Source organism: Apium graveolens, chromosome 11, assembly GCF_009905375.1.
Source record: "Apium graveolens cultivar Ventura chromosome 11, ASM990537v1, whole genome shotgun sequence".
Lineage (NCBI taxonomy): Eukaryota > Viridiplantae > Streptophyta > Magnoliopsida > Apiales > Apiaceae > Apium > Apium graveolens.
In genome coordinates this window covers 144,656-170,181 of record NC_133657.1, presented here as the reverse complement: position 1 = coordinate 170,181, position 25,526 = coordinate 144,656, and the positions used below count along the sequence as shown (strand labels likewise).

At 35.8% G+C, this 25,526-nt stretch overlaps 7 protein-coding genes across 8 annotated transcripts; 3 read left to right on the top strand and 4 right to left on the bottom strand.

Annotated features, from left to right (window-relative positions):
- Positions 1-483: 483 nt before the first annotated feature.
- LOC141697494 (uncharacterized) lies at positions 484-1,242 on the bottom strand. Its single transcript, XM_074501899.1, has one exon. It carries the CDS (start codon positions 1,240-1,242, stop codon positions 484-486), a length of 759 nt encoding a protein of 252 aa, XP_074358000.1.
- Positions 1,243-1,978: 736 nt separating this feature from the next.
- On the top strand, positions 1,979-7,154 carry LOC141698163 (uncharacterized). The gene is made up of 9 exons (XM_074502792.1): positions 1,979-2,133; positions 2,521-2,772; positions 3,920-4,028; positions 4,120-4,201; positions 4,359-4,444; positions 5,897-6,000; positions 6,081-6,211; positions 6,301-6,394; positions 6,707-7,154. The coding sequence occupies exons 2-9, from the start codon at positions 2,728-2,730 to the stop codon at positions 6,812-6,814; spliced, it is 759 nt and encodes a 252-aa protein (XP_074358893.1). The 5' UTR covers positions 1,979-2,133; positions 2,521-2,727; the 3' UTR covers positions 6,815-7,154.
- Positions 7,155-7,618: 464 nt separating this feature from the next.
- On the top strand, positions 7,619-9,559 carry LOC141697585 (cytochrome b561 and DOMON domain-containing protein At3g07570). Its single transcript, XM_074502045.1, has 4 exons — positions 7,619-7,915; positions 8,054-8,456; positions 8,915-9,201; positions 9,295-9,559. Exons 1-4 carry the CDS (start codon positions 7,718-7,720, stop codon positions 9,523-9,525), a joined length of 1,119 nt encoding a protein of 372 aa, XP_074358146.1. The 5' UTR covers positions 7,619-7,717; the 3' UTR covers positions 9,526-9,559.
- A 546-nt stretch (positions 9,560-10,105) lies between these two features.
- Positions 10,106-12,724, bottom strand: LOC141697584 (uncharacterized). 2 transcript variants are annotated; one of them, XM_074502043.1, is made up of 6 exons: positions 12,533-12,720; positions 12,302-12,418; positions 11,936-12,190; positions 11,225-11,332; positions 10,547-10,696; positions 10,143-10,408 (listed from the first exon to the last, which is right to left on the bottom strand). In XM_074502043.1, exons 1-6 carry the CDS (start codon positions 12,638-12,640, stop codon positions 10,298-10,300), a joined length of 849 nt encoding a protein of 282 aa, XP_074358144.1. In that variant the 5' UTR covers positions 12,641-12,720; the 3' UTR covers positions 10,143-10,297. The 2 variants fall into 2 exon arrangements, with proteins under 2 accessions (XP_074358145.1, XP_074358144.1); XM_074502044.1 differs by lacking the exon at positions 11,225-11,332 and having other exon boundaries at positions 10,106-10,408; positions 12,533-12,724.
- A 656-nt stretch (positions 12,725-13,380) lies between these two features.
- LOC141697957 (adenine DNA glycosylase) lies at positions 13,381-16,736 on the bottom strand. The gene is made up of 6 exons (XM_074502536.1): positions 16,138-16,736; positions 15,881-16,063; positions 15,707-15,804; positions 14,650-15,188; positions 14,429-14,526; positions 13,381-13,797 (listed from the first exon to the last, which is right to left on the bottom strand). The coding sequence occupies exons 1-6, from the start codon at positions 16,711-16,713 to the stop codon at positions 13,696-13,698; spliced, it is 1,596 nt and encodes a 531-aa protein (XP_074358637.1). The 5' UTR covers positions 16,714-16,736; the 3' UTR covers positions 13,381-13,695.
- Positions 16,737-17,708: 972 nt separating this feature from the next.
- On the bottom strand, positions 17,709-23,476 carry LOC141696783 (MLO-like protein 1). The gene is made up of 14 exons (XM_074500908.1): positions 23,248-23,476; positions 23,047-23,104; positions 22,746-22,966; positions 22,474-22,590; positions 22,314-22,374; positions 21,967-22,061; positions 20,706-20,780; positions 20,181-20,269; positions 20,039-20,088; positions 19,845-19,885; positions 19,215-19,424; positions 19,066-19,133; positions 18,816-18,876; positions 17,709-18,710 (listed from the first exon to the last, which is right to left on the bottom strand). Exons 1-14 carry the CDS (start codon positions 23,368-23,370, stop codon positions 18,405-18,407), a joined length of 1,575 nt encoding a protein of 524 aa, XP_074357009.1. The 5' UTR covers positions 23,371-23,476; the 3' UTR covers positions 17,709-18,404.
- A 987-nt stretch (positions 23,477-24,463) lies between these two features.
- Positions 24,464-25,309, top strand: LOC141697493 (uncharacterized). The gene is made up of 2 exons (XM_074501898.1): positions 24,464-24,984; positions 25,060-25,309. Exons 1-2 carry the CDS (start codon positions 24,464-24,466, stop codon positions 25,307-25,309), a joined length of 771 nt encoding a protein of 256 aa, XP_074357999.1.
- The last annotated feature ends 217 nt before the right edge of the window (positions 25,310-25,526 follow it).

The following is a 25,526-nucleotide window of genomic DNA, read 5'->3' as shown; positions in this document are numbered from 1 at the left end:
CCGTGAGAAGTATTTAGGACTCTGTAAAATAGTATGTGTGGTTGCGCAGTCAACAATGCATATATCTTCCATCTCTATACATATATAAATGAAAAACATCTTTATTAAAAATAAACCGAGTACATTAAACAACAACATGAAACAAGTACATAAAATGAGTACATAAGTAAAACACAAAGAAAATAAGTAAAGCATGACAATACATATGAAGTCTAGTCGTCTAAACCATAATAAAAATTAGCACCAGTGTCTATTTCATTTGAGGCCTTATTGACTGGTTCATTAACTAGATTATAATTAGCGAAGTTGGTTTCTACTCTCTTTCCATTATTCCTTTTTGGATGACTCGTAGAGATCAACAAGATGTTTGGGTGTGCGACAAGTACGTTGCTAGTGCCCCTCAGTTCCGCACCTATGACAGATGTCTCGGTTCTCTCCTTCTTAGGGCGCCTTTCTTTTATTTGGCACTTCACGTTGTCATTTCTAGTGGCCAGAGTTGTAACCATCACGTTGCCACTTCAGGTGGCCAGAATGATATTGATTGTGAAACCGATCACGAAAATTTCCACGTCCACGGTTTCGTCCATAACCCCGTCCTCCTCTATGCCCTTTCCCACGTTCATTCTTCAGGAATGACGTGTTATGTACTTCAGGTAACTGGGCAGAGCCTGTGGGACGTATCTGATGCTTTTTCAGTAGTAACTCATTATTCTTTTCAGCCACAAGAAGGAGAGATATCAGCTCGCCATATTTCTGAAAATTACGCTCCCTATATTGTTGAGCCAAGATCATAGTGTTGGGGTGAAAGGTTGAGAGGGTCTTTTCATTCATTTCAGTATCAGTAATATTTTCACCACATAAAATTAATTTTGAGCTTATCTTGAAAAGAGCAGAATTATATTCAGCTACAGATTTGAAATCTTGTAACCTCAAATTAATCCAGTCATATCGGGCAGATGACAAGTGAACAAGTTTTTGGTGATCAAATCTATCCTTGAGATTATTCCAAAGGGTGAGTGGATTTTTGATAGTGAGATATTCAGATTTTAGATCTTCGTGGATGTGATGCCTAAGAAAGATAATCGCTTTTGTATTTTGTTCAACAGTTGGGATCTTTTCCGGGTCAATAGTATCTTTTAGGCCATTAGCACTAAGGTGTAATTCCGCATCAAGGAGCCATGACAAATAATTATTTTCGGAAACATCCAAGGCAACAAACTCTAATTTTGCAAGATTCGCCATTCTGAATAGATTTTAAATAAGATATAATATGTCACATAATATTTAAACAGGCAAGTTAAAATAATAACTTTATACAAAAGTTACGACGGCATAGCCGCCCAGAAAACTTTTGATTATTACTTGACGGCAGCGCCATCTTTATAGTAGTATTACTTGACGGCATGACCATCTTTATAGATTTCAATCAGTAACATAAATATGTAATAATATTTAGAAGAAAATGAGGAAAAGAAAACGTACCTCTTTTATGAAATAGTTTTAGTTAATAGGGACTCGTGAGTCAGAATAAGTCGTAGCTCTTTCGAGAATAAAATTTCAGTTGGCAGAGACTCGTGCTGATAACGTGTTATAAACCTTGACTGAAAATATTAGTTATGTTTAATGTAGAGGAAGTATAGGAGAATAGAAGATGAAGAGAAAGTTGTGTTGTATTTCATTAGCTAAATGAGCTATTTATAGTAGTTGGTTTATAAGGCTTACTAAGTAAGCTATTCAAATCTTCTTCATTAAGTATTACAAAACTTCCTCGATAAGTTTTACAAGTCTTCCTCGATAAACTTTACAAGTCTTCCTTGGTAAGATTTGAGAGACTTCCTCGATACGCTTTGACAATCACTTTATTTTTTATTCAAATATTTTAACAATTACTCCATATTTCTTAATTTTATAGAGGGTGGGCTGTTCCATTTTTGGGCCACGGGGCTTTTGGGGGGGGGGCATGGATGGGTGCTTGAATGAGTGTTTTGTTAGTTAGAGTTGGGTCAGTTTACAGTTGTCGTCCCAAGTAACAGGTCCACATATAAAACACTTGCACATACTCTGCAAAGTCATATAGGAGGAACATAACATAACAAAGCGTCTTCAAAGTCTTCCATTACTTTGTTCTCATCTGTAAGTACCTTCTTCTATGCTTCGTTTGTACAGTCTTCAGTAATATGTAGTGTTTGTAGCTCAGCTCTTGCTTGTTCCCTTTAAGGATTAGTGCTCAACACTTTAGTCTGTTGTTTTGATTTGCTGTAATAATGGGTCTTTTCTAAGTTTAATGATAACATTATATTTTTGTAACAAAATTATGTCTTGCTAACACAAAACATTTATTTCATTTAAGTTGAGATCATAAAGTGGTTAATATAATTGTCTCATCCCTTTCCCTATAAATTTAGTCAATATGTTAATTTTGAAAATTTGGTGAAATTAAAGCAGGGATATTTTCTTATTGTTAAGGAAGATATATGTCTGTATGTGTAATTAACTTCAGATTTTCTCTGTTTTGCTAAGATGGGAATTTGAGGTGGTACTGTTAAGCTGTTGGTTTCTTGCTGCTGCTTTTTATGGCTTATTCTGTACTGAGTTTGCTGTTTACTGCGGCTGTCTGGTGCGCTACTTATGCTTTCGTTGCTGTTGTTGGAGTCTTCCAAATTTTTAGTTGCTTTTGTAGTCCTGTTGTGTATTGAGCAAGTGCAAGTGTAAAGGGAATTAGCTACAATGGGTTATGCACAGTTAGTTATTGGTCCTGCTGGCAGCGGAAAGGTAATGCGGTTATTACTATGTTTTGTTTTGAAAATGTCATCTCTCTGAATCCTACACCTTCATTCTTATCATATCAGCTTCTTTCATACACAAATTTTATTTCTTTGTTCATTTATATTATCATAAAGAAATGGATCTCCCTCTACACCTGCCCTTCGTGACAAGCTGTTGAAGGTTAGCCACGGTAGAGGCATGTGCGTGACAAAACATGTCTGTTTTTTATGTTTAAAATACCCTTCACCTAAGATTGTCACCATAATTTGGCATGCAAGCCCAAGTCCATTGCTAAATCGATGCAAGTACTTGAAGGTTTATGCTCTATATAGTCTTTTTACTCACTTTCCAAGTAGCTGAACACTACATTGGTAGCTCATTCCAAATCAGAGAATCTCATTCAAGTAATATTATAAGTTCTTCTATGTTCATCATTACTGTCAAGCTCAAAGTGTTTGCTTTCAATAGAAGTACTCAAGTGTAGCACTTTAATAGTGTTATATAACAGGAGCTTTCTTACGAGTGAAAAGGAACCCCAAAGTCTAATGTTTAGTTTAACATTTGAGGGAGGGGGTTGATTGGATAACAGTTATACATTGCAATTGCCTATTCCAGAGATGTAGTGGTCTTAGCCTCTTCAACACAAACTTTTTGTTGTTATCACGAAGACGACTAGTCGACGACTAGTCAGCGACTAGTCGACACGAAGGTACTCAGGCGCCAAGAGTCTCCAAGCCCGAATTGTCATCGACTAGTTGACGTAAAGGTCACCCAAGAGTCTCGTAGCCCGACTTGGGGGCTTCATAACCATAATTGTGATGTACCATGCTTATTTTGAACTAATTATTCTATTAATTTTGATCTAAATTATAAAATTAACGTGTTCAAATATATTATATATTAAATCTAGTAATTATACGTATAATGAACACTTTGTCGACTTTTTACGACTAGTCGGACGACTTGTCGACTAGTCTTCACGAAGGTACTCAGGTTTCGAGGGTCGACTTGGCGCCGTGATAACCTTTTCAACTAATAATTGTTGTAATGGCAGTAAAGAGTATATTGTCCAGTGACAAAATCTAAGTCTATAAGGAACTTGTGTATCGAGTGTTTGATATTATGTACTCACTTTTCTCAATTTAACATGCAGTCTACTTATTGTGCAAGTTCATATCAACATTGCGAAACTATTGGGCGAGCAGTTCATATAGTATATTTAGATCCCGCGGCCGAAAATTTCGACTATCCAGTGGCTATGGGTAACTCAAGCTCATCTATTGCGTATTCTTTTTACTGCAAAAAATCTACAACTTCCATTCACGCAAGAGTTCTGGATTCATGTCAATGCAGATATTAAGGAACTTATATCTTTGGATGATGTTATGGAAGAACTTAAACCGGGTCCTAATGGAGCTCTTATCTACTGCATGGTGTATCCTTCTTACCCAAAATATTTCCTTCCATCTCCTTAGTTGCGTAGTTGATCGTTTTATGTCTTGTATTGTATATTACCAGTACAAAGAAGAACAAAAAATTATTGGTTTCTTACATAATTGGACAAAAGTTTGTCCTTGACTGTTTATGATCAGACACCTTGAAGAAAGTTTGGATGACTGGTTAGAAGAAGAGTTGGATAACTTTACAGATGTTGAGTACATTGTTTCTGATTGTCCGGGTATTGTATTTCTACTTAAAACTTGGATCCTCTTAATAAATTGCACAATTGTTATTCGGTATTGGTACCACTACTTGCTATAAAATAGTATGTCACTAGTTACAAATCTTTGACTCAAAATATTTTCCTTTTATATAATAGTTCAAGTGTTCAATTGAATTAGCCTAGCAAACAAGCATGCCCACACTTTGGAATTTGGACACTAATGCCTACATACTTATACAACTCCCAATAGTAGTTACAAAGGATTTGACACTTCTGAATCAGATTGCCTGGGTTTTTTTCCATCTATAAGATGATGTAAAAATTGGGACCTTCTTAATCATGTCCTAGAAAAGTATTAAACACCTACTTCTCAACCTATTTAATTAATTTTCAAATTTTAATATTTTTTCTTAAAACTTGGGTTGCATGGTTGCATGAGCAAGCCTTTAGATGTCAGTACTCTTCATTACAATTATTACGAGCGGAAATAATCCAGCTCAATCATTTTGATCTTAAAGTTAAATTGTACTTCTGATTCCAAAACAATCCTTCCCATTAACCTACATTCTTAACCACTTTTATGGGCCTTGTGGCCAATTATTTCCGGGGATTACATGCAAGTTGATGGAAGGGCCTTCGCTCTCTTTTAAAAAAAATGAAGATTTTGCCTTTTTATCCCTGATAAAGCATGAGATTTTGATAAAGTTCAGGCTTGTCCTGTAAGAGCATATCCAATAAGGGTCGTTTCCGGTGTTGTTGTCACATGGCACACCTCTTGGAGTTGAGAGCGATACTGGAGAAAAAATGCATGTTATTTTCCATAAGTATATAACTATACCCATTTTTATATTATCCTATCTTGTTATAGCATTCCTCGTCTTTACGTGGGGAACTGTATTGACAATTGTTGAGGTTGCCAACTATTGGAGTAAAATAAAAGATGGTAAGAGTGACATGAATGAAAGAGAAAAAAAATAAAAAAAAATGTTTGTGATGATATGTCAGTGACTGTCAACTCACTTGACAACTTCTATTGAAGATGCTCAAAGTGGTTTTTGCTTCTCCCGGTCGTCGAGCCCGATCGACTCGACTCTTTTCCCTGTCTCCCGGCCTCTCACTTCGTTTCATTCTTTTTCTGTATCGTCGCTGGAATGAAGACACCCATTAGCCTCCCCCTCCCCATTTTCCTTTGGGTAGGAATTTAGCAAATGCATAAGGAAAGCTTGTATGAACTTAAAAGGAGATAAAGTTGCATCACTCAATCGTAGCTTTGTTATCTATTGGATCCGTTAAGTGGTAATGACATATTATATCTTCTTTGTAGTTTGCTGCTGGTCCTGTCATTATTTGAATGATATACTTCATTTTTTGTAAAATCCAAATAACATGCTAGCTGATAAGTCATACTGATGGAATTTCTTTAATGGAGTCAATCAGCTGTGTGTTTATGAAAATTGAATATCGCAGGTCAAATTGAATTCTACTCTCATGTCCCCGTGTTCAAGAACTTTGTGGAGCATTTGAAGCGCAAGAATATTAATATCTGTGTAGTTTACTTGCTTGATTCTCAGGTTGGTTGAATTTTCTTTGTCTGGTCAATTATTCATCTTTCTTTTCCACTCAAGCTGAAACAACTACTTTTGAATATTAGTTCATGACAGATGTTGCTAAGTTTATAAGTGGCTGCATGGCTTCACTGTCTGCAATGGTTCAGCTTGAACTGCCTCATGTTAACAAACTCTCCAAGATGGGCCTTGTGAGAAATAAAAAGGACATTGAAGAGTATGTCTTTGCACAGCTTCTGTAGCTTGTTGTTGCAATATGCTCTTTTACCTTGCAATATATTAATGTTCTGTGTTTATGGGTCTCAGCTACTTGAATCCAGAGCCTCATACTTTGCTGGCAGAGTTGAATCAACGGCTGGCTCCTCAGTTTGGAAAGCTGAATAAATCTTTGATTGTATTGGTAAATCACTGAGAACTAAAAAGCTTAATTAGTTTCTTAGTAGCCATATCAACTAAGCCTTAAGTTTGAAATGTTCACGAGTTTAACTATCAATTAGATTTCTCAGAACCAGGGTAGGCACCAGAGACTATTGAAAACTCTTAAAGTTAATCTTATTCTGGCTCTGAATGTGATAGTGAAGAGAGAATTCAGCCACAATTTGTTTGTAAACCGTATGAAAATTGAACATCTTCGTGTTTTGAGTTTTTGATCCACATTTATGAACACGCGTTATTATCAATATCAATTTTTATGCGTTTTTTGTTTATGTAGCTGCTGAAGAAAATCGGTGGTATGACTTTAATGATACCCGCATATCACCCATCAGAGAAGATGAAGTATGTTCAGGTGCTGCATATGTCCTACTTTACAGGAGGGTGAAAACTAATAATGCCTCTGCGAGGAACTGAGCACAATCTTCTGCAGGTCACAACAATGTACCTTCCGACAGTAAATATGGACTGAAGTATAGTGTTATAGTCTGTGTTTGTTTGTAAGATGATATAGATGCACCCATAAGCTATGTAGATAATAGACCACATTTAATAGGCGATTATAGTGTGGGGAAGTCATTGTATAGTATCAGCAACTGCAAGTCTGTAACAAATGGGAGGGTTGTCTCCCACGATAGGCCTTTCCCTTACTGCATATTCTACAAACTGGTGCAGGTATTCCAGCATGCTGGAGTCGAATATATTTCTTAAATTTTACATATATTCTACCCTTTCAGATCTGTATTTTTTTTGTTGGTTGTGGTTTAGTTTCCTGTTTTCATCTTTGTGATGGACACTTGTATGAACTGTTTTGGTTAAAGGTATATAATTATAATATATATTATGTAAACTTTTTTTTGTTAATTGATAACACACGCACACGTCAGGGTCGAACTCGTGACCTCCTGCAGGGGGTACAAGAGTTCAATCGCTGCACCAACACTTCGTTGACTCTTATGTAAGCTGTTATTGAGCGGCAGTGAAAAGTGTGTGCAGGGGTAGTAGTTGAGGAAATTCATTAGTTTGGGTAAATAGTTTGTGTCATTGCCAGTAATAATCAAAATTTAAGTCTGTTGTTAAATGTATACGAGGGAATAATAAATAGCAGGTGGCCGTCCATGCTGTTAGTGTAAGAAGCCTTGAGAACCAATGTACCCTACCAAGTATCATTATACTATACATACTAAAGTGGTTAGTTGTATTTAGAAAAATAGGCTGTATAAAATATGAGGGTCAAGCAGGCCAGGCAGGCCACCAGTTTAGTGCTTTTCGCACCAAGAAACCGAGAGAAATGAAAACATCTTCCTTTTTGCTCATTAACACCCTCTTTTTCATTGTTTTGGATTTATCACCAAGAATTCTGGTGAATTCTCAAGCTGCAGCTACAGATTCATGCGCCTCTACTTTTGACCTCAAGGGACGCCTCCTCTTCGATACCACTTCTCTCGTTTGCCGCTCTGTTTGGGATGCTCAAGGTTTCATCCTTAGAGTAAGTGATCCACGCACACACACAAATGTACAGCTCTATTAGCGCGCACACGCACACGTATATGTATTTTGTTTTTAAATTGTGAATAGGACTTTAAATTATGTTATATGGTTTATGTAATTTCTATGTATGAAGCAGTATGAAGAAACATCACCAAATTTATGGAGCTTCATACTGTCAGCACCCAACACTAATTCATATGTAGGAATGGGGTTTTCGTCCAATGGTAAGATGATTGGCTCCAGCGCAATCGTAGGGTGGGTAGGTGCTGGTGGTGGGAGTATGATCAAGAGATATCATCTAACTGGACAAACACCAAGACAAGTTGTGCCTGATGAAGGAAACTTACAAGTAGTTGGAACTTCATCTTCTCTTATATCTCTATCTGGACGTTTGTATATTGCCTTTCAGCTCAACACCAGCCTGCCTGATAATCGGATCTTATACTCTGTTGGGCCGGCTGGAAGATTGCCCGTTCGACCCGGCTTTCAGTTGGCGGAACATGATCGCAAGGTGTCTACTATTTTGAATTATGCCTCCGGTGAGTACTCAATTACTACTTGTAATTCTATTGATTTAACTAAAATAGGAAAAATATAATAGTAAGCTATTTTTGAATGAAGGAACAAGTTTAGGTACTTGTTAAAATGCCATGCCATCAACATCCAGACTTCTTTTGTAACTTTTATCTGCATAAAATATACTAACATATCTTTTGTCAACTAAAGGGCGAAAATAAAATTTAAAAGAAAAGGGTGGTTAGTTGAAAGCTACATTGTGCATGTTTGACTTTGAAGCTATCAACATTACCTTCTGAAATATGTTGATGAGGCTCTGCCTTTTACAAGTCAATAGTCTTATAACCAAGAAAAGCTACTTATGTAAATCTTGATTATTTACTGTAACAAAAATGCAGTATTGTCAGATTTTGTATCTAGTAGTTATATCAATCATGCAAGTAATCTGTAAAGAGTGAAAATTTGAAGATTTGGGATGCAGGTGAAAGTAAAACGAAAGGAAGTTCCTCTTCGAAACTGAAGAAGAGCCATGGAATATTGAACATGTTGGGATGGGGAATAATATTACCAATAGGTGCTATGGTTGCTAGATATATGAAGCCATGGGAGCCAGTTTGGTTTTATTCACATTCAATCGTTCAATCGCTCGGTTTTCTATGTGGAGTTTCAGGCATTGTATGTGGTTTTGTGTTAGAGAATCGACTTGGTGTTGATGTTGATAAACACAAGAGCCTAGGTGTCATCATACTTACTCTTGGCTGCCTCCAGGTTTTCTCTAGTTCTCATCCCTCAATTCTACTCGCTCCTTGTTTTGTTTTCTATATAGCTACTTAATTAATTACTTTTGTTGGTGTTCAACAGGTTATAGCATTCTTGGTAAGGCCGGAGAAAGAATCAAAAGTGAGGAAATATTGGAACTGGTATCACTATGGCATTGGAAGGGGTTTAATAATTTTGGCAGTGGCTAATGTTTTCTACGGCATTCATCTAGGCGATGCCGGTTCTGGATGGAAGGCAGGTTACGCGGCTGTTGTTTCTGTTTTGTTTGTTGTTGCTTTTATTCTAGAGCTGCGCTTATGGATAACAGACTAGTATTTTACTTGTGATTCATTATTTGTTGTTAATATCTAGCTAGCTGCCTAGTAATGCCTTTCATGCTTCACAAGTTTCATCATAGTCTTGCCTCTGGCGGGCTGGTTTAGTAAGTACATTCTTCGGGATCAGATGAAAACGGAGAAACTTCTGCAGTCAGGAGACTTGAAATATCTTAAAGCAGCTCGGGAACAAATTGTTGAATGTAGGCGAGTGTTAAAATGGGCTTATGCATATGGTTACTACATGGAGGAAGGATCTTACAAGAAAAAGATACTTGAGTGCTTAGAGGGTGAGGCTGAGGTGGCCTTAGAAAGGCTTAATGTATGCACAAAGACTATGCATAATTAACTCCTCACCCTTGATCGCGTTATGCCTGAATTACAAATCTTAAAACCGAGCTCATCATCCATTAGACTCGTATAAATCGAATCGATTTTGAAAGCTTGGTGAAACGAGTTTCGAATGGTCGGTCTATTGGAAACTGACTGCAACCCAATGGCAATGCAGGCGATAAAACGGTACAAGTCAAGACAATGCCAGCATTGCACCGACCTACCTGAATATATACCAAAATGTGCTCTGTGATGATACTTTAATGTTATTAGAAGTCATCAATTTTGGAGATTTGACAAAGAGTTGCTATATGATTTATTTCCAAGTGAAGAGTTTTTTATCAGTGTCAAAAAGAAGATTTGTAACGTTGGAATAAGGAGATAATAAATGTATTAAAAACAATTAGATGATTTGAAAATTAACCATTAACGGGCAACTAAAGAGATCTCTTCCAGAGGGTGTTGGGTGCCTGTATCTGCAGGTTATGGCTTTGCAGGTGTATATTAGTTTTTCCAGAATTGAGTTTTGAATACAAGTTCTGCAATACCTGAATCAAATACACAAATATCATTATTAGTTAAAGTTAAAAATAAGCCTCGAGAGTTTATACAAAAAATCTCATTTAAATTGAAGGTATCTGTCATCTGTGATTCATATTATCAGGTAAACTTATCTAAATTACAACCTCAAATGTATCACAACTAGAACATTCTATATATAAGACAGATAGATTGAATCTTGATTCCATGCGAATCTTAGGTGTCAGTTTGCATCCCCTGTCAAGATGTTCTGCATGAGCTTCAGCCAGCCGATTCCGGATTAACTCCAAAGTAACCTACAAATGAATGGCCAACCAATGTACATGTCAGAATCCAACCTCAAATAACTTTACTACGTTTGATGTTGCTACAATTGTCAGCAACATTGTTAACTTCATAATAGCCAGATCACATGGGTGGGGGTGGATATGCTAATTGATATATGCATAATTGAGAGTTTTGATGCTTCGATTACCCCTATAGTCTTTGTCGCCCTTTCCCCTAATATAATAAACAGATAACAATCTGAAGATAATTGAAAAAACTAAAATGAAAACAACCAAAAACATCTATCTTGTTGTGTAATGTAACGACAAGAAGTAAGCCCCCCCCCCCCATCCAAATCGGTGTATATAATTACAGGAAGAAGAGGCGTACCGGAATCTCTCATAAGGAAAAATACAGGATATGACTAATCTAAAATAACAAAAGTGTCGGACAACAGAGGACAGAAGTTACTTCAACTAATCTTAACAAATTTAGGGATCAAAAGAATAAAGAGCAGGGATAAAAGTATATTAGAAGAAAAAGAACAGCAGCAGGACCTCTTCCCCTCGGAGTAGTCTAAGTTCACAAGCAGTGCAATAGACATGAGAGTAGTTCTCTTGCAACTCTCCCTGTTTGCAGATTGGACACCAAACTGTCTTTTGCACCTAGTAGAATGACCATAAAATTAAGTGGAAACATCTTATCTTTACATGTACTTGCTAAATGACACAAGTGGAATACAACAGGATATGATCGAATGAGTACCTCAACAAAAAAGTAATCATAAAACATAAAACACCAAGAAACATCTACTTTAGTGCTTTGTATTCTTTAGAAGCGAAATTACGGCTACAAGGGTTTCCATCAGTCAGAAATGTGAGTATGTCGCTAATTTATAATGTAAAAAGAATTAGATCGACTATGCACACGAATATTACTAGGGCTCTTACTAGCACATTTCTCCTGAGTCCTGAATTTGACCTTTGTATTGGAAACTAAAAGGGTGAGAGAAAATAGGACGACTCAGGAAGCAATTTCAAAGCATGAGCATGAGACAACACAACAGGATGACACTATAAAATATACATCTAGGTAGATTATTTACTTAAAAAAGGAGCTAAAAGTTCATTAAATTGTTTATAACAGTAGAGTAGTTTGGTAGGATGGCAAGCATAGTTGAAGAACATTATGTGGGTGGGGGGGGGGGTGTAGTTGACGGAAGCATAATAACCAAAATATTAATAAGGTATTGGGGTTGTAAGATATACCGTGGCCTCAGTGAGCTGCATATGCTGATAAACAGCACGAGCCAAGTAGTCATCCTCGTCATCTTCCCAAGAGGTTTGTTGAGTAGTTTGGTGGAGCACAAGATCTTGATAGAAGATATTTTGCATTTCTAAAAGAATATCTTCACATTCGGGTTGGGAATGAAGACCATCATATTCCCATAATAAATCGTGATTAAGTTTAGTAAGTTCATCAGAAACAATGCCCTGTAAAGCTGATTGAATGAAAGTGGACTCCTAGTAATTGAGCTTAGGTTAATACAGTGGAGGGGGGTAAATAAAAAAATTAAGAAGAATTAAGTGAAAGAATAAAATAATAATAATCTCGAGAAAGTAAAGAGGGGATGCCTGATGAGTAAAAGAAGAAGAAGAATGATTGTTGTTGTTGTTGGGAAGACTAGTTCTCATCTTCCAAAGCAGGCGATTGCGATCATCACGGATCCTTCTGCAGCAATTTTCCCTCAGCTACAACCCCGCAATAGAATGAATACAATTATTAACAATTAACAAGTACCTTGTGTTTACAATTGAATACAATGAAAGATGGATAAGATATATAGACACACTATTAACAAGTACCTTGTGTTTCCAATTCGAATAATTATTTCTTGTTTTCAGAGACGCTCGTGGTGCCGCTACCGATGATGACGACGATGATGATTCATCTTCGTCGGCGCCTCCTCTCATTTAATTTCTTTTGGTTGAAAGTTTTCAGACGCAGACACTACTGGCAGCCAAATCAATGAATATTATGGGTCGGGTTGTTATTGTAAACCCAGCTTCACGGCTACTCCAATATTAATTTTTATATTCTCCTTTTTCTTCTTTTTTTTAGGAAAAATGAAATGTCCAATTTTTTATGTAAAAACAAAAAAAAAATTACTGGAGTTTTTTTATTGTATTAGTGCTTCCTTCGAACATGATACCAATAGCTTCATCGCTAACTTACTACATTCATACATTAACCTTCTCTTCATTGCTACCATGGATGTGTTCAATAACTGTTAATATATTTAGCTGGCAAGTTTGTACCATTAAAAACTATCGATGCTTCTTAAATCTTACTCCGTCTGTTGTTTTTTATTATATGACATTGACCGTATAGTTAAAATAATTTTTTTTGAATTTTTTTTTTGTAAATAAAAGTTTTGATCTCATATTTTTATTCAAAAAAAGAATAGTTAAAATAAATTTTTTTTTTGTAAATAAAAGTTTTGATCTCATATTTTTATTCAACAAAAAAATTTTTTAAAAATCATATTTCTAACTATGTAATCAACCCTTCTAAATATATGTGACAAAAAATCAAACGTCATATATTATATTAAAAAACAGAAGGAGTACTGTGACCTGCTAACTGTTGTCTGCTCATTAATCTATTACTATTGTGCAAACTATTACTAATATTAAGCAACAACGGATAAGGAGAATACAAAGCAAATATATTCCGGTCGAATAATAAAAGTATTCCAACAGATTTTATAGACTTCGAAATCCGTTAAACTCCTCCCGGTTAGAGATGTTGGTTGGTGGAGTAAAAAGTTGTGACAACTCCATTACACAAATGTCCAAAACATCGGCTTCACAAAAATGACCAAGGGAGAATAGTATGAATAATTACAAGGTGATATCATGTTATAATTACATCCCTTCTGGTCCAGCAATTTCCGAAGATCAGATGAACAGGAATTTCTACATTTTCTCTGTCAGTTAACCACTTTTCGTTCATATAATACTAGAGATCAGGAACTCCCATGACTTCTCTTTGACAAAAGTTTGGTTGACAACTTTTTGTCACTTTTTTGTGGGATGTTGTCCCTAAATTTCTGAATCATAGTGTAGGCCTGCAGCGTGAAATAGATAAGTCAAATAAATCAAGATAAAACCATGTGAAAACTTTAAAACTATAGAGCTCAAACAAAATGTACTGTGTGAAGTAGGAATCTTGTCTGTGCATTGTCAGCTAGCCAAGAAGATCATTCAGAAAGGTAACTCATTGATTAGCCGAGAGATGGTGATGACGATTCAAAGCATGGCCTTGCAATATTGATAAGCTCTTACAAGTGAACTTAATTTATGTAAACTACATGCAACTGTTTTAATTATCCTGGAGAGGTGTCGGACCAAAAGTTACAGAAATATGAGTCCAAGTTGTAACCATGTCAAGACCATTTCCATCTCACCCTGATATTCTTATAGATACTCAGTTCATATTCATTTCTTCACTATTTTTACTATATTATTAGCATTGCCATTTTTCACTCTTCTACTACATAATTAATAACACAACCACATTCAATAAACTTAATGTTCAGTTATAGCAAAGGTATGATAGTTTCAATAAAACTGCTATGGCATTGTAGGTTCACTGATCTGTCAAAGAGTCCTAAAGAGAAATTCAAAATTCAAAGGCATGATACTCTTTGACACCATACCAGTTTTGAAATTCTGATTTCAAAGCAGATCACATTTTACCTTCCTCACTCCAGATGTAAGTCCCAGGCTTGCAATGTCCTTGCTATTAACATACTTCCATCCATTATTCTCTTTATCCAGCTTCACACTGTTCCTGCCTTCATTCCCAAAAAGAAAGAAAAAAAGAAAAAGAAAAAACAATATCTTAATAGCTAGAAAGCAAAGTCAGATGGAAATGCATGTATTTGTGTGTGTTTAGTAATTTATCTCCGAGGTAGAACCTTTTACATGTAGAACCAGCAACTCTATATACATCTGGAGACGTATGTGACTGAAGACATGTACATATTCCCCAACATCTTTTCTTAAAACTACATTGCAGGTACTTCCAGGTTCGAGATCAAATGACTTCAACAATTGATCGATTGCATCTTTCCTTGTGACAAAGTCTACGTCTCCAATTAATGGAACGGATGGAAACTCCCAAAGGCCAGCAAGTAAACCTTTATCTGGCCTCTTTACAAGGAGGAATCTACTATTACATCGTGGTCCATCCACCAGGGATTCGTCTTCTATTATTTCCACAACACTGACGGCAGAAAATTCATGTCTTTTTTTGGCCTTGACAACTTTTGTTGGATAATCTGTGACAGATACTGATTTATCATGTGTAGATAATGACAGCGCGCGACATTGATCTGAGATCGGACAAGTGGAGCAGCTTGGGTTGACTGGAGTGCATACTGTGGCCCCAAGTTCCATGAGAGCCTGATTAAAATCCCCCGGCCTGTCAGGATCAACTAATTGCCCTGCTAATTTCCTGATAAGGAAGTATGGAAAAGAGACAATAAATTTGAAATTAGCGATAAAATGTGAGGTAGTTCTTGTATTCCATCTGCTTAACAACAGAGTCCTACTTTTGTACATGTTGAGAATTGAATTTCAAGTGGTAGGAGCTCTTAGTTGCATTTGACAACAGCATGAATCAGAAGTGGACTAGTCTTGTGGAACAAAAACAGGCAATTATCAAAATTGCTTGGTAAACAGGTATATAAAATACATAATGTCCTCACACACAGGTTTCAGATGAGTTAAGTAACTAGTATATGAGAAGGTACATTGCAACTTACTGGTCGAGTATTGAATAGTTAATTGAACTTGTGCACTTACTACTAGAAACTGAATGTATTACACAGAATAGTGCGTGATATATACAACAGATGTAAGAAGAAATGTAATTGCAAGTAGGGACTAGGGAGTGATTCGGAGTTATGTTCAATTGAGATTATAGTAGAAGGAAACGAACGGGGGATGGTCCATTGAGTGAGAAAGACAAACCATATAGTCTTGACAGTTTGAGATAGTTTTGGATTTGCAGAAATAGTCTTAAGTCTGGCAATGACCCTGACAACATTTCCGTCCACCACGGGAACTGCCTGGAAAAGAGCAAGTATATAATGAGGAAGGGGTAAGGGAAAGAGAACGGGGGGTTGTTAATTATTGGGGGTTAACCTGTCGGAAAGCAATAGAAGCGATAGCACCAGCTGTATAATCCCCAATTCCGGGAATGTTGCGAAGATCAGAAAGTGTATCCGGGAAGTGACCTCCTCGTTGTTGAACAATGAATTTAGCTCCTTCAAGTAGAAACCTTGCGCGTCGATAATATCCCAAACCAGCCCACATATGATTGACCTCCTGGAACGAATATAATAACTATTAATAATTGTATAAAAGGGGGCGGGGAAATATCATAGGAGTAGAAAGAGAACCTCAAGAGACGCATTAGAAAGATGAAGAAGAGTAGGCCACTTGTTGATCCAACGATTAAAATAATGAATAACAGTATCGACCTTAGTTTGTTGAAGCATAATCTCGGAAACCCAGACAGCATAAGCTCTATTAGTAGTATCAGTATTGATGTTGTTTCGCCATGGAAGATCTCTTTGGTTGTTGTCATACCAATCAACAAGACAAGACCTAATTTTAAAGCACTGCTCTTTACCAAAATCTTCTATATCTTCTTGTTCAATCATAACATTATCATTAGGCGTGCTTGCTGTTGATGTGGTTTTTTTAGTCTGCCCTCTTTTTCTCTTTATCTTCTTCTTATCCTCATCCTCGTAGTCGTCGTCGTCGGTTGTCCAATTGGTTGTTTTCTTGTTGGTGTTTCTACTGCTTCTTCTGGTCCCACCACCACCGGCGGCGCCGTCCATGGAGTTGGAGTGTAAACCAAATGAAGCAGCTTTTCCCGCTACGAACCTCACCCTTTTCAATTTCAAATTTTGGGGGTTCGGGTTGGGGTTATTACCCGCTCCTGTCGCACCCACCCAAACCCTACTTAACATCCCCTTTTCCGATTATTTTATTCTACTACACTACATACTACTACAGTATTCTATAATTTCACTTTTCAAACAAAAAAATCTATATAATGCCCGTTCGAAAATTTTTAAAATAAATTATTTATAACTTAAAATTAATAAGTGACTTAAAAGTGATAAATAGATTAGTACTTATAAGTTATTTAAGTATTTGGTTAATTTTACTTCTAAGTTAGATTTTTTTTAACCAAATGAACTAAAATAAATAATTTTAAATATTAATATCTTAATTTATGATTTTTAAATTAACTTAACATTTAAAAATATATATTTAAAAACTAAAATAATAAAAAAGTAAAAAAATCAAAATAAGTTAGAGAAAAAATACGTCATTATTAACATTCAACTTATTAGTTTATAGTAAGTTATAAATTCAACTTATAAATTTAGTCGACGAACAGTTCGAGATAAGTACTTACGGGCTTATAAGCTACGTAACTTATAAGTTCGTACACAAGGCCCATAATTTCATTGTGTGCTTCTAATTTCTTTTTGAACTTAACCATATACTTTTACTAGATTGTTGTATTTATAAATAAAATGTAAATTCAATATATGTTATCTTACCATATCCTATAAATCAGACCTAAAAGTGGAAACCATAAAAATGAGTTAATCAAATTAGTGGAAATGTTGCATCATGTAACTCATTAGAATTGCCCTCAGGCACAAGCACTAGTTAACAAGTTGATGAGAAAACCAGGGAGATACAGTAGAAACATCCATTACTTTCATATGGCCCAACTCACTCATGGCGAAACAACCGATGATGAAGTACTTTTCAGTGACTTCCAAGTTCCAACTACTTGTCTTGGTACCCTAAAACTGAATTATTCTAAAGCCCACACTAACACTGTTATTTTGGTTACTGAAGCAAAACAATATCTACCTCCTTTTTTCTTAGTATTTTTACGCAACAAGAAAAAACGCTATGCTCGTAAATAAGGTAAAAGCTCAAACTAACAGAGTAATATCAATAGCCCAATAAGCAATGAGCCCTTAATAGGCATCCTCTAAAATAAATTACATGTGATCCCTACTAGCTAGTTTCTAAATTTCCCATTGAAAACAATTCGAGCTCTGACTTTTTATTTACCATCCTCAGCACTTGCCTTAGCCTCAAGAGGAGACAATAAATGGATGCCGTTATTGCGCTCCTTTTAAACAAAATAAACTGCAGCAGCAATCACAAGGAATTTTACATGGGTTCCAAAACTGTCTGTGCTTTCTGCAACATAAGCACCCAGTCACCTACAATACGATTAGGCACATGATCGTAGATGCTGCAAATGCTGGTGCACTTCTGCAAAAGGTGATTAGTAGTCTTGCGATGACCAGATGAGCATTGCATATCATACACAGCATTGGTTCCTTCATAAGCAGCCTGTTTTCTTATGCTAACCAAAGGATCAAGGAGAATATTGGCATTTGGATCCTTTTTTTTTGTAACAGACTTCATTTTTTTCAGAACAGCTACCAAAATTATCAATGCACCTAATTTTTTCCCACGACAAAACAACTTGATCAGTATTTCTTTACAAAATTACTGTAGTGGCATAATGATACACTGCCCTTTCATTTCTTCATATTAGCATCCAGTTCCTGCTGCTATACACTCACTCCTAGTCACATCTTGACAGAACCTCGATCATAAACTAAACATTATCTGAGGCATCAGCACTGTTGGAGGGTTCCATCTCATTGGAGGGTTCCATCTCATTGGAGGCTTCAATTTCATTGGAGGGTTCAATTTCATTCGAAGCCTGAATTTCCTCCTGATTACATTGTTTTTTGACAAGTTGAACTCCTGTAGAAGGACCTGTACTACTCGTACTCTCTTGGACAGGAGTATTAGCTGCCATTTTCATCATTTTCTTCCTCTTTTTTGCCTTCTGAGCCCAGTCAACAAGTCCTGCTTGTATATGGTCATCAAATATTGACTTCTTGAAATGAGTTCCCATCTTCATTTTCATTGTATAGCCCGACATAAAAAAAAGGAAAGGTACATATTTTAATCACCCACATCTACGGACTGGTAAAGAATATACAACAACTATAAACCTCACCTGTGTGACTACAGCATATAGGGGAAGAGTACTATAACTGCAGAGTACTTGAATGAATATCCTAAAACATCAAAGATGGATATTTTGTTTAACACGTCATATAAGAAACAATCAAAGAATGGGAAATTAGACAAATGCATTAGATTACATATATGATATATCACACAGCAAGGCCACATGACCATCATCCTGAATTCCTGACATTACCAACTCTTCTAGTGCAGTTGGTTCCCAGGATTATATGACTTACCCTATAACAAGTCTTGGAACTATATATCTGACCTTTCCCATAATGCAGGAGTTAAGCCCATATTGAACCTACATGGCAGTTAACTGCATATTATTAGCATTACAAAGAAAGAACAACCTAATAAAGTGAATTTTTACAAAGCAGCTTACCCAAATCCAGAAGATAAATGCAATCTCAAAAGCATTCTGGAAGAGTATAAAGTGTATCAAGAAGAGAACAATCTTGGGCCTGTGGAACCAAAAGTAATCATCTGATGGATGCACTGCCAACTCCCCCTCAATAGCTATATGTTTCTCAGCGACTTCATGAGCTAACTCAGATATTATGTGCTCTAGCTTAGTGCCAAGAGCTGGAAGTAGCTTTGAGTCATGAGCATCAAAACAATACCACCAAAGTCAGTTTACGAGTTTCCAGTGCACAACTTGCAGAGTGAAAGAAGTCATAAGACTGTACGAACTACTAAATAACCATAAAAATACCTTTTTCATAATATGAATTCATATTTCATCTTAGCTAAATTATAATATGAGTTCATCTAAATACAGTATTCATCTAAATATTTTTGTCCTCGTGTTTTTGTTAAGGGTGTTTTACTGAACATGGAATAACAGAACAATATCACAGTTTCAAATTTCAAAAAGAAAAAGGAAAAACAAAGCTGTTCCAACACTATTATCGGAGAAGTACGATTTCACCAAGCAAGCACTTCACATATTTTCAACTAAGCTGGTACGCAGATTATAATAAATGCACCGAAAGATCCTAATCGGACCACTTACAGCAAACGGGATGAAGGCTATCCAAAAATATGTGTGCCAACCTGTAAACAAGATAAGACGCATCTGTCTATTATGATCCTCGTGTAGAAATACAAATTTAAATAAAGATTCCAAGTGCAATACTTTACTTAAAAGGGATGTGCAAGAAACCTATAAACGACAATCTTTTTAAGAATAAAGAGGTGAATGCATACCATTTATATTGAGCAATAAGAATAATACCACAAAAATCCACAAGTACCAACTGTAATAGATAAAATGAGAAGTTTAAAGCAGATTAAGCACAAGTAATGTGTAAAAGGTTTTAACAAATAATCAATTCAGTTAAATACTTACCTTATGCCTACAACTTTCTTAAAATCATCTTCTAGTGCCCGTATCATGTATTTGTGAAAATTAAATTTCGGGTTTCCCCTGCAATGTGTCTGTAGCACGAATATGCAAACAAAGAAATGAAGTATAAGCTAAAAAAATATGAGAAAGGGAGATACTAGTAAAGGGAACCCACAGTGTGCCTACCACCTCCTGGGGAATTAAAAAATGATCCTCTGTCTGGCATACTTTATATAAAACGTCTTTAACATAAGGTAAAATAAAATTTGATCAACAATTTTGCCCAACAACATGTCAACATATTTTATTTAAAGCTTGAAATTGGAAAAAGAAGGTAGAATCAAAAGCGTCATACAAATATCATTATATTGATTCTTTTAGCGAAATCAAAAAGCAGGATACACCCACTCTCTTTTTTGGTTAAGGTCAATAATGATTACAGAAATTTGAGTATTCATCCACACATGCCTACACTGAGTCTTGAACTATCAGCCTCTTATTACCGAATAAGAGGACCAGCATACTTACAGTGATGAAACCAAGTCGAAGTGATACATAATCTGATTTGGTGACAGATCCATAAAATTGTTTAAAAAATGAATGCTGCAACATTCAACAAGGGGTGTATTCAGTGATAGCCCTGGCACTCATGAAAATTGTCGATAACAGGAGTATATGACAGTAAAGACAGAAAGGTATTATGATAATAGCTTAAATGCTTTATAATCAGCAAAAATATAGATAATTGACATTTTAAAGTGATTTTAATCGTCTGTCAGTAAGCAACAAATCGGATAAACTTCTAAAAGAATATTACAGTTGTATTAGTTCAGTCTTAGTAACCTATACGTCTAATTTAAGAAACAATAGTAATTAATTCATCTACTTATGGAGTTTGGTAAATATATCCATGAGGTTTAGTTGAGATGTCTTCCTAGCCGGTGAAAGTAAAACAATTTGTCCTTGTTTTTGTTTCCTACAGTTTGAAAGGCTTCTTTTGCACTCTTAGGAGTTAGGACATCATAACTTCTAACTTTTAAGTAAGAAAAGTAGGGAAGGAATTGAGTTGGTTTCTATGCCTTCCAGACAAATGACTGTTCTTTACTTGGCCCTGACTACGCCTGCAATCCCATATTAGTATTATCTCCGATACATACTATCTTACTTTTAATCTAAAGAAAACTCCATTATGTAATGTAGCAAGCAAATCTTAAAAAATCTTCTTATGAAATATAAACCGAACCTTAAAAAATGTACTAAAAAATCCTCCAAGTATCATTAATAATTAATATTGTGACATACAAGTTTACTAGATGCAGCCTCCTATGCTTGTAAGTTGTGAACCTTTGCATCTTAATATCAAAAAGCAAGTTACTTTCCAACTTGAAGATGCCTCACAAAATATTTCAAAACAAACAGTTGCCATTAATGAATATCTATTAAGCTCTGCCCGATATATATATATATATATATATATATATGTATAATCACAAGAACAGCAGATATATGCAACTTTTAGGGAATTTAACAAATACTATATTATGTCAACATAATTATTCATCAACAGTTAAAGATTACAACATCTTCCTATTTACCTGAAATTTACCGGTAAACATTTATATAGAAACCCCAATGCACAAACTGACAATTCTGAAATATTGTATACAAAGATACATCCACATTTTTCAAAAAACTGAGATTTGCAAAGCCGGAGCAAATCTAAGTTTGACAATTTTCTATTGTCAAAATAATACTTGATATATGTACACCGGACGAAGAGAATACTTACCAGCCAACCCTTAATGGTCGAGCGTTTACCAAAACCCAAGAAACGTCCCCTGATAAAATCATGTTCATGGACATGAGTAACCTTTGGCCGTAGAACTGTGAAAAAAATATGAACGATTAGATGTAGCAACCAAAAACAGAAACTATTATAAAGTTAGATATTTCGATAGGAATTTAGTCTGATAGGAAGTCAAATGCAGTCATAAAATGATGTGTAATCATTTTAATTAATTGTAGACCGAGGGCTGTATTAGATGAACACGTCAATCAAGGTAAATAATTGTTGATTAGGATTTAGGACAGTGTAGAAAGTTGAGGACAGAAGGACCCTTAGCATCAGTTCTGTACCTTCTTCTGTGTCAAAACTCTCTTGTGAAATGGAATCCTCCCAAGCCTTCCATTGACGTATCTTTAATAATGATTAAGAAAATACAAATAGAGTAACTAAGAATCCATAAACAAGATTTATTTCTCCAAAGAGCAAGTAAAATATACGAGTGAGAACTACCTTTACACCTCCAAATAAAATGGTCAGAACAGAAAATGTAACATGCACGATGGCCAGGACAAATATAAAGATATGCAGATGATGAAGAGCTTCAAGTGGCAACAGGGGAACTTTACCCTGCAGACATGAAAAAGGAGAGCAAAAAGCTGAGTCATTACACAAATAATTTCTGCGTTGAATAGATGTGAGATGTATACCCGTAACTTGTGGCAAATACTGAGTATTAGCATATAAAATGAGATGACTAGAAGTAAGTAAATAAAGGGAGTTACCTTTTCAGCACAGAAACCTTCATCCTCTGATTCTTGAGCATCGAGCAAGCGGCGTCCAAGATGAGGCGTAGTGTGAGGAGATGATGAGTTGTTATCACTAGGTTTACTAGATAATGGGCAGGGAAGGAGGTGTTCTGTTATATTTTGAGGCACACAAATTTTAACAATAGTGCTTTGGAATACAGTAAGAAGTAGTGAGATGAATCCTAACAGCATCAATTCTGCATATCCGTACATGCATTGCATAAGTAAAAGCGATGATCAATATGTAATTAAAGAAATAAATGGAAGGAAAGGATACCTTCTTTAACTTTCTCCAGTGCTTCATACAAAGGCTTTTGTTTTTTCCTCTTGAGATACTGCATTTATGAGAAAGAAAATGGTTGAGAGAGGGAGAGAGGGAGGGAGAGAGAGAGAGGGAGGGAGGGAGAGGGAGAGAGAGGGAGGGAGGGAGAGGGAGAGAGAGGGAGGGAGGGAGAGGGAGAGAGAGAGAGGTAACAACCTTTCCGGTGTAATGGATGATTCTCTCCATGGCAAGAGAGATGGTGACAATGACAGTACAAACGGCGGCAACGACCCATGTGGGTGTGTATTCCAACGAGCCTTCATCTTCCCCTTCGGACATAATCTTAATAAATCAATTCTTCATCCCCCCTCCTGAATAAATTAGGGATTTAATTAAATGCAATTAGCCCACTACCCCCACCCCCACCATCCAACATATAGATCTGTTTATAATTTGTATACCAGCAAACTTATTATGTAACGCATGTTTTTTTTGGGTTTTCCTATCTAAGTATTAACATGCATGCATTTATGATAATTTTTAAAAGAAGCCATATAAGTCTATCAACAGGGGTGTTAAAGTTTAGAAAAAAACAAGTCATTAAGATCAGAAATATTTTACTTGAAAAATCTCCCTAAGAACAATATATATCCCCTTTGGCTAAAAATAATAATATTGTCTTTACATCAAAAGCCTACACCTTTAGCCACTGCCTGCGATCCACATAACTACATATCGGAGATCATCGTTGAGATTACACTCAGGCCGGGAAGCCTCTAACGCAACATCGACAGATTAAGATTGCATTTCTGCATAAACATCTTGTCTCTCCCCCACTCAGTATTGAGATAAATTCATCAAGCACTTCTACATCCAGTTCATGTATATTCTATTTTTTAGTAATCCAGTTAGCACAACTTAGCTATATATATATATATAGAAAGTATGAGCTTTTATTTTAGAGGATGGGATGTATATAAGTAGAGGCTGAGAATTTGTTATAACTGCCTGTAATTTTTCATTTCTTACTTAGCTTTCTCTCTCTGAACTTTCTCTTTTCTTTCTCTGAGATTGTAAATACATTTTGGAGTTTATACAAAGAAGATGATATTCTTTCATAGCTGATTTTCATACAGTGTTAGTGCATAGTTTTACATACTCGGATTTCACATATTAACATGGTATCAGAGCGGTGCAAAACAGATCTCGTGGCGGTTTTATTTTTTGTTTTGTTGATCGTAATCGATTCTCAGGTGTCTTCGATTTCTTATTGTATTGATTTCTGAATTGCTGTGATTTCTGCCTGTGTATTTCTCGTATCGATCTGTTAATTGTTGATTTGTTAGATATCTGTGTTGAGATTAGATTCTGGTGCTTTCTTGTTGCTGAAATTCAGGATATATGTGGTTACTTGTATTTTGCTTGATCTGCAATGGCGGCATCTTCATCTACTACACAAACTACTTACGATGTGTCAAGTATCTATTATATTAATCCATCTGATGCATCTACTATGCAACTTGTTTCGGTAAAATTTAACGGAACAAATTATAACAACTGGAAAAGATCGATATTGTTGATTCTAACTGCCAAGAACAAATTAGGTCTTGTGAATGGAACTTTGACTATATCTGATATAACTGCTACTGATTATACTGCTTGGGAGCGCAGCAATTCACTTGTTATATCGTGGATCTTGTATAATATTGATGAAACAATTGCTAAAAGTGTTTTTTACTTGAAAACTGCAAGAGCTATTTGGAAAGATTTAGAAGAACGGTTTGGGCGTTCTTCTATCACAGAGTTGTTTTCTTTAGAACAACAATTGATGGAAATATCTCAGTGTAATCAATCAGTTTCTGATTTTTACACTCAAATTAAGACTATTTGGGATGCAATTGATGATGTGAATCTGTTTCCTACTTGTGCTTGTACAACATGTGTTTGTGATCTGTGAGAGAAGTTCTTGAAGAAGCAACAAGAACATCGTTTACTGCAATTTTTACAGAAGCTTAATGATAAATTCAGTGTTGTTCGAGGTCACATTTTACTCATGGTTCATCTCCCTACTGTTTCTCAAGCTTATGGACTCATAGCACAAAAGGAAAGTCATAGAGATTTGTCTCAGTCATCTTCGAACAATGAAAATATGGCGTTTGTTGCTGACAGAAGGAATTATTCTCAGAATCAAAACCAGAAACCATATGGTTATCAACATTCTTCACAGCCTTACCAGTATGGTTATCAACATTCTTCGCAGCATTACCAGTCTTCTTAGAGGCCATTCGTGCCAAGATCACAGATGACTCAATCTGCTGCACCTCGACGGCTAAATAAGCCTGGAGCAAATTACTTTTGTACTCACTGTAAAGTTCAGGGCCATAGTATTGACATATGCTTTCAAATTAATGGTTATCCACCTGGATTTAAAGGTTTTAAAGATAAAAGAATATCTGATGCCGTTACTTCTCAAAACATTGATGAAGAATCTCAAT